General features: G+C 39.9%; 1 protein-coding gene across 1 annotated transcript in view; it reads right to left on the bottom strand.

Moving 5' to 3' along the window:
• Positions 1–16,572, bottom strand: part of gabbr2 (gamma-aminobutyric acid (GABA) B receptor, 2) — a 200,836-nt gene that overhangs the window by 133,177 nt on the left and 51,087 nt on the right. Inside the window, exon 2 of the mRNA XM_059349280.1 lies at positions 12,004–12,141. Coding sequence (XP_059205263.1) covers positions 12,004–12,141 — 138 coding nt within the window. The remainder of the gene's footprint in view (positions 1–12,003; positions 12,142–16,572) is intronic.

Raw genomic sequence — 16,572 nt, 5'->3', positions numbered from 1 at the left:
CTACATGCACATTTCAGCTTTTGCATTTGTGCATGTATTGGCATGTTCATTTATCCATCTGAACAATTGTTTGCCTGTTTGAGTCTGAGTCTGAGTGGCACAGCTGTTCAAAGAGGACACCAACTGGCAGTGGGATTTGTGATTCAAGAGGAGAGAAGTCGTTTGCCTACTGTTCGCTGTCTCTGAGAAGAAAAATAAGTCTTTGAAATCACATCAAATTTACCCACTGGCCACGATTTAGGGGGAAAGGCAGGGTGGGATGGAGTATAAACACACTCCATATATCTATCTGTCTAAAACAGCTGAAAATGATGGATACAATGGAAATCAAATGTAATGTTTATTTTTTTTCCAATCATTTCATCATGTAGACATCAGAACTCTGTTGATATCTTTAAATCATTACAACTCGTGTAACCTAAAAGGCCAGAATTGGAATTAAATGGATTAACTTTGAGATTAGGTTGTCAAAAGTATCAATACTATTAATATAATTATAATCACATTTTCAACCCAAGACTGCAAAGAGGAAACAACCACAGAAATCAACTGTGTGTTGGTTTGTATTCAGGGACTTTTTTTCTGCACCAGCTGTACAATTAATTAACATTTTATCAAAAATCATTATATGAACTAATGCAATATGCAAATGGCAGGAGGGGCAATTTTTGTTCAAAGCCAATACATGTGTCAAAATGCCATTATGAATTAAGTACTGTGGTGCTGCAGAGATGCCCCAGCCTTAAAATCATAAAGTTCAGCCCTATAAAAGTCTTTGTTTGGTAGAGATCTTTGCAAAAAGAAAAAAATATTCAATGAAAATGAGAATAATAATGCAAAAATAATCAAATATCATGAATTACATTGCAACTGCAAAGTCAAAAAAAATCACAATTAGATATTTTTCCAGATCTTGCAGCCCTGACCAGCCCTGCATGCAGGTTGTGCATTTTAAAAAAAATGTTGAATTACAGTTTAAAGTTCTGGTATCGTAAAGTTACTTTGAGAGGACATCAGCCCTGAAGCCCTGATGTCTGTATGAATTTATAAACCATGAAAACAAACATACAGACACATACTGTATGTAAAAGACTCATTCACGGTATTTATGTCAATTTCCATTGTGATTATACCTTTGGAGACTAAGTTGATGATGCCTGAAGCTAGAGAGACATTATCATTTATCACCACTTATCATACTGGATTCCATTTTCAGCCGTAGACTAAAAAGAGCGGTATTGAATGACTGCACCAACAGGGAATGAAAATAGCATTGAGCTCAGTATCAACCTCAAGGAGGCTTAACGCTTCTGCATTCTGATGCCCCGATAAAGCGAAAGAGGATCGTGTGGGAGGAAAAAAAAGAGTGAAAAAGAGTGACAAAGAGGAAAAGGAATTTAATCAAGTAAGGAGGTGGAAAGAGCGTTCAAGCCTTTCTGTCTGGATCTTGTGTTTGTTACACAAAACACTTTGATCATATTTAAGATGGATGCTGTGTGATATACTTTTCTATCAAGTTAAACCAGTATTTCTCTGGCACTTTGATGGTATGATGCTTGTCCTCCTGTGTGGTTTACTGGTTTGCAAGTGCACATTTATATGTGTTGTATGTGAATAGAACTTGAATAATCCTATAGACCAGTGGACTGTGGTAATCACATTATATTATGACTCTACATGTATAGTGTTCAGCAGGGTGGGGTGAAAGAAGCGAGATGGAAAGCACTCTGTAATGATCTCAAGAATCTTTCTCTCTTTCCATTTCCTGAGTTTGTCCTCCTCTTCTTCCTCTCTCCCTCCTTTTTTCTCCATCCCCCTCTTCCTCTGTCTCTCTCTGAAGGCGAGTTGATGTTTCAGATATTAGTGAGCTGTGTCAGACAGTTAAACTGCCCTTTATCGATCCACTAAGCTTCACTCTTTCCAAGCAGCTGTTATGGTTTTAATGGCTTGTAATGGAGCCGGGTCCTCTTTGATGTACAATTGCTCGGTGAATCCGCCCTTGTTTTTGATATCGTTTCAAAGGATCCTCCTAATGCCGGCCTCGGAGAAGACCGTTTCCGACACTAATTTTCGGGTCGATGAGGTATTCAGCCCTGTGATTCTAAAATGTCCCTGTATTGGGGGGGAAAGAATCAGAGGAGATGAAGGCTAAGCTGGGTAGAAGCAGTGTTTCAGGGTTTTGTAAGAGCTCACTGGCAAAATGGCGCTGTGATTAGATGAAGCTTATTAAGACGTTACTGAACGGAGAAAATGACTCACTCAGGTTTGAACAAGACATTAAAACAGTCATAAATCTTCAATAAAGAACTAGTTAATGATGATCAGCTCACAGCTTTTGGGATAACTGCACCTCACAACGTCTTTTTACAGCGGATCTATTATTCTGCTCCACCAAAAACATCAGTGTGAAACAAATGAAACTACAGAATACTAGAGCCTGACAGATATATCGGTTGACGGATATTATTGGCCGATATCGGCTTATCAAAGGCATATCAGTATCAGTGTACATGTTGTCCGATATATAACGTTATGAAAACTTATTTCAGACTATATATAGTGGAGAAAATGTTGCTTGGCTGATTAAGAAATGGTGTTAGATATTTATTTTTTTAATTATTATTTTTTAATTGACTGAAACCGAGGAGTAATGCTGTTTATTTAGCTATCTATCTATTTATTCTTTATTTTCTCAGTTATCATTTATTGAATTTACTGAACATATAATACATTGTTTGTATAATAATGTATAAACATGTTAAATATTATTTAATAAAGTTTTATGTTTGAGAAAGTAGCTCTCTGGGCACATTTGCAGAGTGTTGAAAAATCTGAAATTTTTTCATTCCAGCTCAAAAAATAACTGTATCTGCCATCATATCAGTTATCAATGAATTTTCCCCTCTAAAATCAGTCTTGACAACAGTCTCAAAAATCCCATATACTCTCCATAATACAGGTATATTAAGACAGACAGTATGAAAAAACATGTGTTTGAAGCATATAAACATGTATGAACCTGGAAATTAACATAATTATGTCCCCTTTAAGTAACAAGCCGAAAGGGTCAGGAACCACCAGCTCCAAGTCACACTTAGTATGAAATAGGTTTGACTTTTTGTCTCTTTTCTGCACTCAAGCACACCTTTCTGTGAGTTATTTGGTATCTAAAGTAATGTGAATTTAATTGTATCCCTTAGATCCTGGAGCTAATGCATGCAGGGAAACTTTGACTGAAGCCTTGTTCTATTTTTTCTTTTAACTATATTTGTTTGTTTTACCTAATCTTTCCTTTCTCCTCAACATCATGCCCCCAATTTTTCTCTTATGATTTCTTTTTGACTCTTCTTCATTGCAAAAATAGTTGTCTAGATGCCAGATTCAAATGCCAAATTATCTTGATCAGGAGGAACATATTTGGCCCAAAACATAAAGTGAAGCAAATCTCAACTTGCCTTCTGAGATTTATTACAGTAAATCCATTTTAGATGGAGATTAATAACGAATTCCATTTATCATAGGATTTTCATGTTAAAGCCTTATTTTCACAGAGAAAGTAAAAGTTGTACACACCCAGCTACTGTAGCTCTTCAAAGTGCTATGGACTCTATGACCTAAATAAGCAATATCAAAGCCTGGAAACCCCAAAAGAGAAAAGACAGAAACGGGAAAAGAACCAGGATTTGGGGGCACAAAAAAAAACATTTCTTACAGTCTTCATAAGAGGGGTGTGCCTGATAAAGTCCCCATGCGTAACATCAAAAACAAGCTAGAACTATTAATGTGTATAGTGTGCTTATTGTTGCTGGTGGCTGGCAGGTCCTGCATCATTATTAGTGCTGAGAGTATGACGCGCTGATTTTCTTTTTACTCACCCTCCTTGAGAAAAACTAGGGGTGGGGGGTGATAGTACTCGAATGCAAGGGTGGAATTCAGCGTGTATTCATCTTGTATTCCTTTTGAATGTGTCTCGGAGACCTTGGTGTCAAAGAGATGCGTTAGTGGTAAAAAAGAAAGAATGAGAAACTGTTTCAATTTGTTGTTCCTACTTCCTTGTGCAGAAGAGAAACAGAAGGATGTTCTGTCAAAGCTCTTGTTCTTATTGAGTGCCTATGAACTAGCATGTTTATTCAATATGTGACACCAACACTTGCAGCCCGTTAGCGGCTTGCATTCAACAAATGTCGCTAATTAGCTAATGACTGTGTTTCCTGTCAAATGGCGTGCATTTGGCTCTGCGAATAGGTACGACATCGTGCGTGAGCTCGGCTTTGCAGCACACGCTGCTGCATTCTACGAGTGCAGGCGCCATTCATGACAAAAAAGTCTGATTAATGCACGGCATAGCATATAATTAATATTTTCTTCAGTCTCTTTTTTTTGCCTCCAGTGATAAAAAGAGAAAGAAACTGTGATAGACTGGGTGAGAAAGTCTTCATATTTTTGCATCTGTGCAACAGTCTCATTTGTTTCAGAATTAGCTTTTGCTTTAAATGTCAACATTCGCCTTGTTTAACTTCATCAGCAGTCTGTCTCAGAAATCTGGGATGAGATTACAGCCCATAAAAGGGATGCTGAATTGTCCTCCCACTCATTTCCCAATCGGTACCTCTATGCCTGTGGATAACATGAAAGATTCTAGTCTGTGCCCAGTGAGATCAAGCTTCTCAAGCCAGAAACAACAGTAATCCACAGGTGGACTGGTTTAGATAGAGTTAGGGACACCACGTCCTGTTTCCTCTGGGTTCAAGCGAGAAGCTTTGAGACAGTATGGAAATCAGGCCTAATTGCCTCTCTTAAGCATTTTGTCTTTGTCCCTACAGTGCTGTCCTAAGTCATGCTCAGAGAGAGAGAGAGGGTGTGTGTGTGTGTGTGTGTGTGCGAGGGGGGGGGGGCACCATGTGCTTAGTAAACACACATACAAGCAAGCATGAATATCATGGTTTGGGGGAGTCACTTAACCTTTAAAGCACAGTTTATATAACCTTTAGTTTCCCACAAAGCAAAACCAGCACACACTCTCTCACACTCACACACTCACACACACACAGCCCAAACTAGGCGAGCCTCAACTTTCCTCCTAATGTTGATAAATGATGATCTATTGTGATGCTCACATCATCCTTGCCCTTGCACTCTGAGATTTTTAGCTTAAACTTTGAGAGTCATGAAATATTGATACGGTACACAGGAGGATTTGACGTAAGTGAGGCAGAATACTGCAGTGCTAGGCATCACATGTTTTATTGAAGCATCCAGTGTAGCACTCAGGGAGAGTGAGAGAAAGAAAATGGGAGAAAAAGAAGAAGACCCTAAAGAGTTAGTGGACTCAAAAAGAGAGAGAGAGAGAATGCCGCACTTCAAGGAGGCAGGGATGCAACTTTGCTGTCCCTAAATTGCCTGGTTTAATGAAGCATCGACGATCGATACAGCAAGTGCCGAAGAAAAATGGGCTTCATATACAGGTAAATATTAGCTCTGTGTCCAGGTCTTGACCACAATACCTTGAGAAGGCACAGCCACATTTTCCACCCTCTTTATATATTGACTTCATTATTCAGTGTCCCAAAAAGATAAATGAATCAGAGGTTTGATGCAAAGTTTTGCAAGCTCTACATTTGGACAGAGGACCCCTGGAAACAAATATATCGGTATTTCCAAAAAGGCCTTGTAATTTGGTTTTTAATAAGGAGTTGGACCTGGACCCAGTGTGTCTGTTGTTGGAATTACCACACCCACAAATAAAAGGATCTCATTGTCAAAAATTGTGTAATGTTTTAACATATGCTGCACGTAAAACTGTATTGCTGAAATGGATTTCAAATAAGCCACCTACAGTTTTAAATCGGCATAAAGTATTTGACCTCTTACCTCATACTGGCCCAGAGGGAAAAGTGGTTTATTTTATCAAATATGGACCCCATTTCTCAATTATGTTGGACCTAGAATGTCTCTTTGAAGATGCTTCCCAGACCAAGGAGTAACAGTTGAAAGTTAAAGGAGAGGTTTTACTGTCTGTTTTGCTATTTTCATCTCCTATTTTATTTTCTATATAATTTTTAATTACTGTGATGTATACTTGTTTCCCCATTCTATATTAGTACTTATTATTGTCGTCACTAATGCCATATGATATTCTACCATGCTTGTGACTGACTGACTGCTGTGCTGAATGTTCAACTTTGGAGGGGAGGTGTGGGGAGGGGCTTCTTTCGAAAGGGGGAATAAATGTTTAAAAAAAAAAAGAGAGAAAATGTTGTATATGTGAATAAGATGTGAAGCATAATTACTAATAAAGATATACTTTTTAAAAAAGGCCTTGGAATGAATATTTTTTTGTACAAAACTCAAATGTGATTTTTCTCTCTGTACTGCTGTAACAGCGTGAAAAAAAAACCCTGATATGTCCCAAAAACCTGTCTTCTACAAAGTAAATCCCTTTCAACAAATAATCAATTTTGTAGGAATAACGCTCTCTTGTCTTCTTCTTCTCTTGCAAATTACAAGAGGCAAAATGATCGAGAAGCATAATTTTTCATTACACACTCGACGTGGCTGAAAATGAACAGTGCTGCCACTGATAGGCCTAATTGGTGAGTGAGAAGGGGCCAGCAACTGGCGGGAGGGTGGGTTGGGGCTATTTCCTGGCACTCAATGAGCCATTTACAGAAAATAGACATCACTGCTGTGGAGAGGAAAAGGACCTCTTGTAAGTTAAGAAAAAAAAAATGGGTAAAGTGAGTGCAGCATGTTGACTGGGTACAGATACCTGTGCCAGCAAGTATTTAAAAAGCTTGCCAAATGCTTTCTGGAATTATATAATATCATGGTGAGGAGAACACAAGATTAATCACACAACAAGATGGCTGCCAAGAGGATGGCTTCAACATTCATTGTCTTGCGGAAATAAAATCACAGCAATCAGTGGCATTTGTGGCTCATGGCAGCTCACAAACACAGCTGCGTCTTGCCCCATTTCTTTGAATTGCAATGTTATGCTATTACAGTCTATGTCTGCCCCTGTCTGCCTATTTCTCCATCATTCCCTCTATCCGCTCCACGCCATCTGTCCGTTGGCCCTGGTAGCATTCTTATCCACCATTTTAATTTGCTCGGGTAGTCATTTTAGCACATGCACAGCGCTGCATTACAAAATGTGACTGTAAGTAGAGAGCAAGGCAGAGCTGGGGAAGCAGAGGGGAAGGGGGTTGACGAATGAGCCACTTCAACTGCATCACAAGACATGAGTCAGAATCACAAAGTGTCACAAACAGATCAATCCGTAGGTACAGTACATACAGAGACGAACAATATGCTGCTGGCAGGTGAAGCCGAGCTTGTGTAGAACTGAATGTATTGCATGCCTTGTTCTGTGTCAGACTGATGCTGCCCTTTTTTAAAAACCTGCCAAATGTTGTCTGCTCTGCTCTGCTCTGATCTGATCTGATGCAACTTGTTAAAATACTGAAGTAATTTATTGATAATGTTTTACTCTGGCTGCCAACCTGAAATGTCTCTGATGTTAAATTTTACAGAAAGGATATTCACGATGAGCTGCAACAAACTGCAAGGCCAGGGTCACAAGGTAGCACTACTGCTAGCAAGCTAATCTGCTAGCCTATTCACTGATACACATACAAATAGAGTCCTTTATGTAATACCTTTTTCTCTTTCTACTTCATTCGATACCCATTAGTTGTTCCATCAGGTTCAGTGGCACTTTGGCACTCTGAGCTGCCATACATCCTTAAAAATATACAACACTTGACGTGCAACACCACATATAGTTATTTTTTATAGATTTGGATACAAAAAGAATTGAATGCAGGTAACGTTTGTCTGGAGACGTTTTGATTATACTTGGTACTTGGTTGGCACCTTAAAGGTTTTCCTCAGTCAGTTGGTGTCTTTTGCTGACAGAGCCTCAAAGGGATTATAAGTTATGAACATGATGAATAAAATGTCATGTATTGGAAGGAGGTTTGCTTGCTACAAGTCTTAAGTTCTTTCTCTCATATTGATTTTTGCATCGTTCGAATCACAATTTGTCAAAAGTAAATTGAGGTTGAAAGAATAAAGAATCCTGGCAGATTATTTAACAAACTGTATAAAGTTTCCCTTGTACAGAGTTTTAGCCTTTTCTACAGTATTAGTAAACTAACCTAATGACGCTGTGAGTTGTGTCAGTTCATGTGACCTTCTCATTGCAGGTCATAGCCGCTTCATCAAGACTCTCCCAGTCTGGAACAGAGTTAGTGCAGCTTTACATTTCTTTTCCATGCGTCTTTCTCTCCAACCTCCATCACCTCTATTAGTATAACTGGTGTTTGAATAACTTTATCATCCTCTAACCCTTGCTAGGGGGGTTTCAGGATACATTACTTTCAAGATATTATTCCACCTGTGAGGAAAAAACTAGCCACTAGCTTTTAGCACAAAAACATTGGCTCTGATACCCCCCTTGTTAAACCTGTTCTGCTGTATGCTCTGCAGTATGTGCATTCAAGTGTGTGCATTGAGCGTAATGAACAGGTATGCAATAGGAGTTTATTTTTGTTGAGCCTTTCAGAGCTGACTTCATTAGGAATCAGCACTGATTGAAAGCTATTTTTATGGGTGTATGATTAAGCTTTTTCCAGGAGTGTTTATTCTCACACATATCTCTACTGTAGATAGTATCAGCGAGCTCCGTGTTTTGATGTGGAAATGATGAGCTTGTTAAGCCTGGCCCATAAAATCACCATGAAAAATTCACTATTTCCCTCCACGCCAACCCAAGTCTTGCATATGGGGTGCCGGGGATGGCTAATAAATATGCAGGGTGACAGGGTTCATTGTTTTCAAAACAGATTTCTGGCACACGAAACTTGGTGAGATGCAGGATTCAAAACTCCTAATCATCTTTCCTGCCCTCTTTCTCTTCCTCGTTGGTTCACGGAGTCTTCTTCTTCTTCTTCTTCTTCTTCTTCTTCTTCTTCTTCTTCTTCTTCTTCTTCTTCTTCTTCTTCTTCTTCTTCTTCTTCTTCTTCTTCTTCTTCTTCTTCTTCTTCTTCTTCTTCTTCTTCTTCTTCTTCTTCTTCTTCTTCTTCTTCTTCTTCTTCTTCTTCTTCTTCTTCTTCTTCTTCTTCTTCTTCTACCTTTTAGTCCATCCATTCAGCCCTGCCTTTGGACAAAACCATTATTCTAGCTGAATCAAGGGCTGACTTCTACCACAGCTGTTGTCACAGCAGAGTTATGCCATAAAAACACTTTCATGCACAATTGCATGTTCAGATTCACACACATGCCTACACACACAAGGTACGAACAAACACACACATTCAATAGGAACTCATGAAAGTCAATGGGCTCTGAGATGGAGCGGAGAGGCTCAGGCCAACAATCTCGCTGGCAGGTGCAAAGACCAGCTTGATGAGTACATGATAGCTAAACACACTGGTGCCTCCATACTGCACATTTATGCTCCATAGAACAACCAATGACTGTCTGGTGTGTTGTTTACATCCACTGACGTGTCTTTCTGCAGATTGCCAGTGCACATTACAGCTTCTTGGTGAGTCATACCCTGATGAGGATGTAGCTCAGGCCTGCATGGACATCTTGATTCAGAAAACAGTTACCTAAGCTTCTGATATTGTACCCCACACATACACACACACACACACACACACACACACACACACACACACACAAATAGAGAGAAGAGCATACACACACACATACACACACACACACAAATAGAGAGAAGAGCATACACACACAGACACACACACACAGACACACACACACACAAATTAGCACTTACTTGTTTGTAGACAAATGCACACACAAGTAATAGATAATTATGTGTGATATGATACTACAATACTTCCATAAACACCTGTTTCAGTCGGAAATACGTCTCCACATGGTGCTGGAGACGTATTTATTACAGTTGACCAATATAAATCTTCAAAGTGCCTTTGTGCCTTGCTCGCCTTAAAAAGCAATTTAGTTCCTTGTAGCAACAGCAACAACCGTTAGCATCGAGTGTGAGAATTGTTAAGGCATCTCCTTTAAACACAGGTGCATTCTAGATGCTTTCTTTGCCCTTCACCTTACATTTTCCCTCAATCTCTCTGTCTGGTATTCAGACGGCATCAGAATGTCTATTTAGGATCGGACAGGCAAGAATTTGGTGGTGTTGGTCCGTGTATTAGCTGTGAAAAGAGCCTGGTTGGTAAAGTGCTCTGGGGAACACATTGTGCCAGACAGAGTGTTCTGCAGAGCAGAGGATTGCTTCTGCTCTTCTCACAGGTATTCACTGACAAACAAGCCAATAAATAGAGAGAAGAGCATATACACACACACACACACACACACATACACACAGACAAATACCTAAGAGCACTTAAAGTTTAACTATGGCTTGAACCCTTCTCTCTAGACTGAGATCATTACCACTGAAGGGAAGTGAACACAGAAACAAAAAATGACTCCCCCTTTCATTCCCTCATCCTGCCTGATCTTTTCACTCTTGAGTGACCCTAACAAGGCGAGCGAGCCGAAAGGAACATGAAAAGCAGCAGATTCACAGTAATTGCAAGTGGAAGAAATATGCCACATAATGTGACATTCAGTTCAAAATGTAGCCTCTTGAATTATGCTATCTCTTCCAAGCACAAGCTTCACTCCTTTCTTATCTGTGCCCGATAACCTTTGTAGGGTTCGCAGCAAATGAAATGCATCCTTTGGAAGGAGGCATTTCCCCTAGTTTAGCACTGCGGTACAGTACACAGTGAAAGAAACTGTAAGCAATAACTCATGGGGTCAAAAGTTTACCAGATGAAGGAATGAGTGTTTAATGCCTACAGTGAGCAATCACAAAACTCCTCTAATTTAATGGCAGCAAATGCCATTTAGCAAGCAAGAGTATAATTGAATGGTAAAATCTATTATATGAATGTAAAGCAGGTAATTAACATCGACTAGAATGAACACTAAAACTTTTATGATTTCATAGCAATGACAAAACAACCCCCAAAACATTTTCAGCTAGATCATGTGTGCCACATGAGATGAATTATCACTAAGAGGCCTTAATAGTCTCATAATATGTTTTCCCTCACATGTAATTCCACATGCTCATTGGAAGATGAGCTCAATTTTTTAACAACAGGCTCTAAGTGCTATACAACTACAGTGGGTTTAAGCCATTTTGACTCTGTTTCTGATCGTAAAATGAGGGAGGATTCTACGGATTAGAGCAACGCCAATTAGATATTCACCCTGGCAAGGTTAATGAAGGATTAAGCCATGAGTTGGGACCCCTTTGAAATCCCAGGACCTATCGGCACACTGCAATTCTGAGGGACAAGATTTTTTGGAAACTCAATTAAGTAGCATATTCAGGTTTTCTGATAGAAACCCAGAAACAAGAAGAAAACTTACACCAGTAGTTTTTAACCTTTTCTCTAAACGTAGAACTGCACTGGGAGCAGATGAACTCAAATACCCTTTTAACACCAACCATCAGGTTCCAAATGTGTTTGAATTTATCATTCACTGGATAGTATTTATCATTGTTAAACATAATTTCCATACATTTTTTCCATACTTTTTTATGCAGTTAAACTGTCAATTGTTATATAATATATGTTTTATTCAGGCTTTTATCAGGCTTTTATTTATTTTTAGGTTGCATTTGTACTACTAGAGGCAAAACCTAGACATTTAGCTATTTCTTTGCTTGGATACTGGATATTAATGACTTTGAGCTATTAACCACTCTGCTTGCTTATTAACTAATGTTAAACACTCTAAATGCAGCACATTGTGTTTCAGTTACAGCTGACCCAATATATGGATATATTTTCTGATGTAATAAAAATTGAAGTGTACAAAGTAGTTGAATTACATCATTCACCTCCCTGCACAACAGCATCTAGTGTTTACAAACACTGCACTACACGACAGCCCACACACGCCCACACACACACACACAATGTACAGAACAAATCCTACCTGAACCAGATTCCAGCCTTCCAAGGACTCTGCGATGATGGAGGTCACAGAGGGGCAGACACCGCCAAAGATCATCAGGTGTTTGGGACCGTAGCATATGGCATCGAAGAAGGCCCTCAGCCCCTTGGCGTTGTCACACTATAGACACAGAGAGAGTAGGTGAAGGTTAGAGAGAGAGCAAAGGGGCTGGCACACAGGAATGTCCATTTCACTTTGCAAATCCTACCTAAATCCCAAATTCAAGCAGACAGACTTTGTGCTCTTTTGCAACAAATACAAATTAGGTTAAAAAAAATCGACATGATTTCTGTTCCTTAATGTTAAGTGTTAAGTGTGAGTGAGTGAGTGAGTGTGAAGTAGGTAATACTCGATACCTGAGTCAATCAATAATTACCAATTGTACAAGAGAAACGGCTAACAAGGTCATTATACTTCACTTCATTGCAATGTATACCCTTTATTAAAACCGAGCCGACATTTAAATAACATTTAACTCATTATACTGTATAAGTGCTGTGGCACATGCTAACATACGGTAATTGAAGCTTTGTATGCGCGTGTGTGTGTTCGGAAAACTATCATGTGAAACGCTGTATCTCACAGGTTGGAGAGCGGGCCGCAGCTCTGATCCAGTGCTGCAGAATGCAGCCATTTCACGTCACTATAGCAACCGGAGGGAAAGAGTGTGCGAAAAGGGAGAGAGAGAGAAATGAGAGACGAGAAGAGAAAAAAAAACAGTGTAGGTTCCTATTGATTGCTACATGAGCTTGCTAACTGGGTTTGCTGTGATTCCCTGATTTCCACAGTTTGTAATGATATTCCTATCAGCAGTAAACACTTCCACCCTCAGTCCTCTATTATTGCTACTCAATTCAGGATGTGTTCCTGTGTGTGGCCAACAGATAGATGGACTGACTGACTGACTGAATGGCAGGTGGTGTGTGTGTGTGTGTGTGTGTGTGTGTGTGTGTGTGTGTGTGTGTGTGTTGCGCCTTGTGACACACTCCGTCTCATCTGGAGAGTTATTTGACCTTGTTAGCCATCAGCCGGCAAACTGAATGAGATTTCCCACTGAACAACAGCACAGCCGGCCCTCCACGGCGCAGATTGAAAAACTGAAAATCGAATGTGTGGAAGAATGAGACTCCTAAGCAGTCATGTAGGACTATATGTTGTGACGTGTTGGTAACTTTATTAGAACAGGGCAGGTATCACGGCTGCAGGCTTGACATATCTTGTGTTCTCCTCTTGTCTGGTCAAATTTTTTGGAGCGGAGGATGAGCCTCTCAGAGCACTAAATTGAGGTCGAGGACACAGACAACCCTGCGAGTCACACTATGAGCCGCGACAGCCATGTTCCTGCATTGCATTCACCGCTGATTTAATCATAACATTTAAGTCATCACACTGTTTGTGTGTGTGCCTTTCAATTTCTGAAGTAGAAGACCAATTACTGGCAGAATCAAGGCTTTCCCCTGTGTATGTACATTCATGCTGCTCGAGAACAATGTATGCGGTAATGTCAGTCAAAAATAGACTTGATTGCGGATATGCCTCAGGTGAAATGAAAGGGAGAGGATGTGATTAGACACAGTGGGGATTCCTTATCCTGGCCACACAGCTGAATAAAACAGCAGGCTATTAAAGAAGATATGCCATTTGCATACTCTTATCATTCATTTCTTTCCAGCTGGCCATTACAAGGAGGGTTGGTAGGATTGTGACTCTCGGTTGGTTACCATGCAACAGAAAAGAAATGTGGGCAACTAAACTTGTCAACGTGAGTACAATAAAGCTTGGCGATATTGCAGGTTTAAGCTGATTTATTACGGAGAGTGACACTGTAGTGTAGGTGGTAAAGAACGGTTATGTTCCTCGCTCCCTCTGCAGCAAATCAAACTGTTTTACAGCATTTGAAACCAGCGGATGGGGAACGAGACAAACCCAAAGGTCACATACAGTACAGAGCTGCAACTATTTCAATATCTGATTTTCTTCTTGATGAATAGATTAGTCAGAAAACTGTGAGAATTTCCCATCACAATTTCCTGAAGCCTAAAGGCCTGATCAGACGGAGCACTTTTGCAGTTTGCTGTGTCTTTAGCCTAACCATTATTTTGCTGTGAAGTAAACAGATCTGTACTGATTATGTTTTTTCGCATAAAAAGATGACTTTTTCTAGCTCTAAATGAGGGTGAGAGGCTCCCAAATACTGCATTTGACACAGGGAAAAAGAGATCCGTGAGTGGGTAATACATGAGACCCTCAGGAACAGGAGAAAATATGGGGAGTACCACTAGCTGGTTCAGAAGCTGGACAAGGACAAAGGCAATATATTTAACCTCTTAAAACCCACCTGCCCATCAACTGCAACCATTCTGCTTTGTTTAACTGATGTAGGTTCAGTTGAGTTTTAGCCACATGCTAAACAGCACAATTCCAAAAACTAGAAGATGTTACCTTTGAAATTAAGCCTTGTTTAAGTATTTTGGCCTTACAGTTGTTCTGTTATGACACAAAACCTACCAGGGCAAGTGGGCTTTAAGGGGTTAATGTTTTCAAACTGATCAACTTTTGTTTTGTATTGATGTATGTACTGAATTGCAAATTTGATGCATTTTTTTTATTTATTCACATATTACACAGCATCCCAACTTCTCTGGAACTGAGGTTGTAATTGCCAATTATTTTCCTTTCTGATGATTAAAAAACTATTAACTAATTGTTTCTGCGACGATCATATATGGAATTGCTCATCTAAAGTTGCAGTAAGTCATTAAAAAAAATCACAGAAATAAAAACCTCTAGATTTTTCACGGAGGAAGGAATTCAGCAGGGGATGAAAAGCGAGAAAGCAAAGCAGCTTCAAGTAAAGCTAAAAATAAAAAATGAAAGCCATCTTGTTTTTTTGTCTCTAGTTCTCTGTTCATCCCCCCCGCTTCATTCAACTTCTTCTACTTTTTGCCGGGCACACATGCACAAAATCTGTTGTGACTGCACACAGAGCCTTGACCGGTGCGTTGTCATGCCAACAGTGTGACTATCCACACTGTGTGTGCTGGATGAGGGAGGATGTCGTGGCGGGGCCGGTGTAGCAATGGTTATATTTAGCATCTCATTAGGTAGCACGACCACTCAGACTTTTATCAATACTTATTCAGCTATGGAAACATAGTGAAGCTTAATGCCTGATAGACAAAGCAAGATAGACGGGAGAGGATCAACGGAATATAATGGGACAGAAAGAGTAAAGAGGCACAGGGATAGTGGAGAAAGAGGCAGAAACAAGCAGCTGAATAGAGGGAGAGAAAGACTGGAGTGAAGAGGTATTAGCCTGACATTAAGCGCGCACTAATAAAGCCAAGTCAACCAGTGTTATAAACCTGCCCTCCATTATAACCCCACAATGGAGTAATTCATGACTGTGAGATTGATTCGGTGGCTCTCTGTGATGCTCAGCTGCACAGCGTGCCCTACGGATTTGCCTACACTCCATCAATTATAGAAAAAATACATTTTAATATCAAATCTTAGGCTATTTTTTCATCGATTATAGTTCTGAATCTTTTTTTGTCACTTTATCCGGCCTCTCATGTACTGGTATGAATAGACGGAGAAGTAAATTAACATCTCCTTCAAGGTATTTCTTTCACTTGCATACCCTCATGCAACTGTATTGAGATGTTTTTTGTATTTTTCAAGGATTCCCAAGCAGTCACTGAGAGGTTTAGGCTCCGTCTCACATCTGAATTTTCTTCAAGAAATATGCTCTAAACAAGGTATGAATGGAGACAAATATAACTGTCCTGAAAAACACAAAGAAGTTCTGAGGAAAAGGTGGTATAGGCACAGTAGCACTTTACTCCCAAGTCGAGCAGCAAGAAATACTACAGCATTTTATTTCCCTCTTCCCCGGTCTGAAATCTAATTCCTGGCATTTGGAGGCCATTTGGAGCAGATCGATGGGGTTAACGCCCGTAGTAATCTGTTTGACCGCCTTGGGAGACAGCCAAGGAAGGTGTGTGTGTGTGTGTGTGTGTGTGTGTGTGTGTGTGTGTGTGTGTGTGTGTGTGTGAGAGAGAGAGAGAGTTGGTGGGGTGATGGGTGATGGTGGAAGAACCTGGAGATGGAAACTCAAGGGAGGCATTTAACCCGTCTAATGCAGGAGATCCATAACAGAACAGAATATGGGGGGAGGGATGATATCCTGCAGTTCATTCACACGATGCAATCTCACTCAAGTTTAATTTCACTCGCTGGATTTTAAGGAGTGTCCCTAACTAAAAATGTATAGTTGCATCTGATTGTCTTTTTTTGGCTCATTGATCCCCCTTATGTACAGTAGTGTTCAAAATAATAGCAAAAAATAGCAGTGTCTGCCGTTGACTTTACAAACTCAAAACTATTTTGTACAAACTTTTTTGTTTCTAGAATTTAGCAATCCTGTGATCACTAAACTAATATTTAGTTGTATGACCACAGCATTCAAATTCTTAATTGGATTAAGGTCCGGGGATGGACTGGCCACTCCATAACATCAATGTTGTTGGTCTGGAACCAAGATTTTGC

Source organism: Centropristis striata, chromosome 14, assembly GCF_030273125.1.
Source record: "Centropristis striata isolate RG_2023a ecotype Rhode Island chromosome 14, C.striata_1.0, whole genome shotgun sequence".
Taxonomy (NCBI): domain Eukaryota; kingdom Metazoa; phylum Chordata; class Actinopteri; order Perciformes; family Serranidae; genus Centropristis; species Centropristis striata.
Note: the sequence above shows the minus strand (reverse complement) of the source record. Positions and strands in the feature narration are given on the sequence as shown.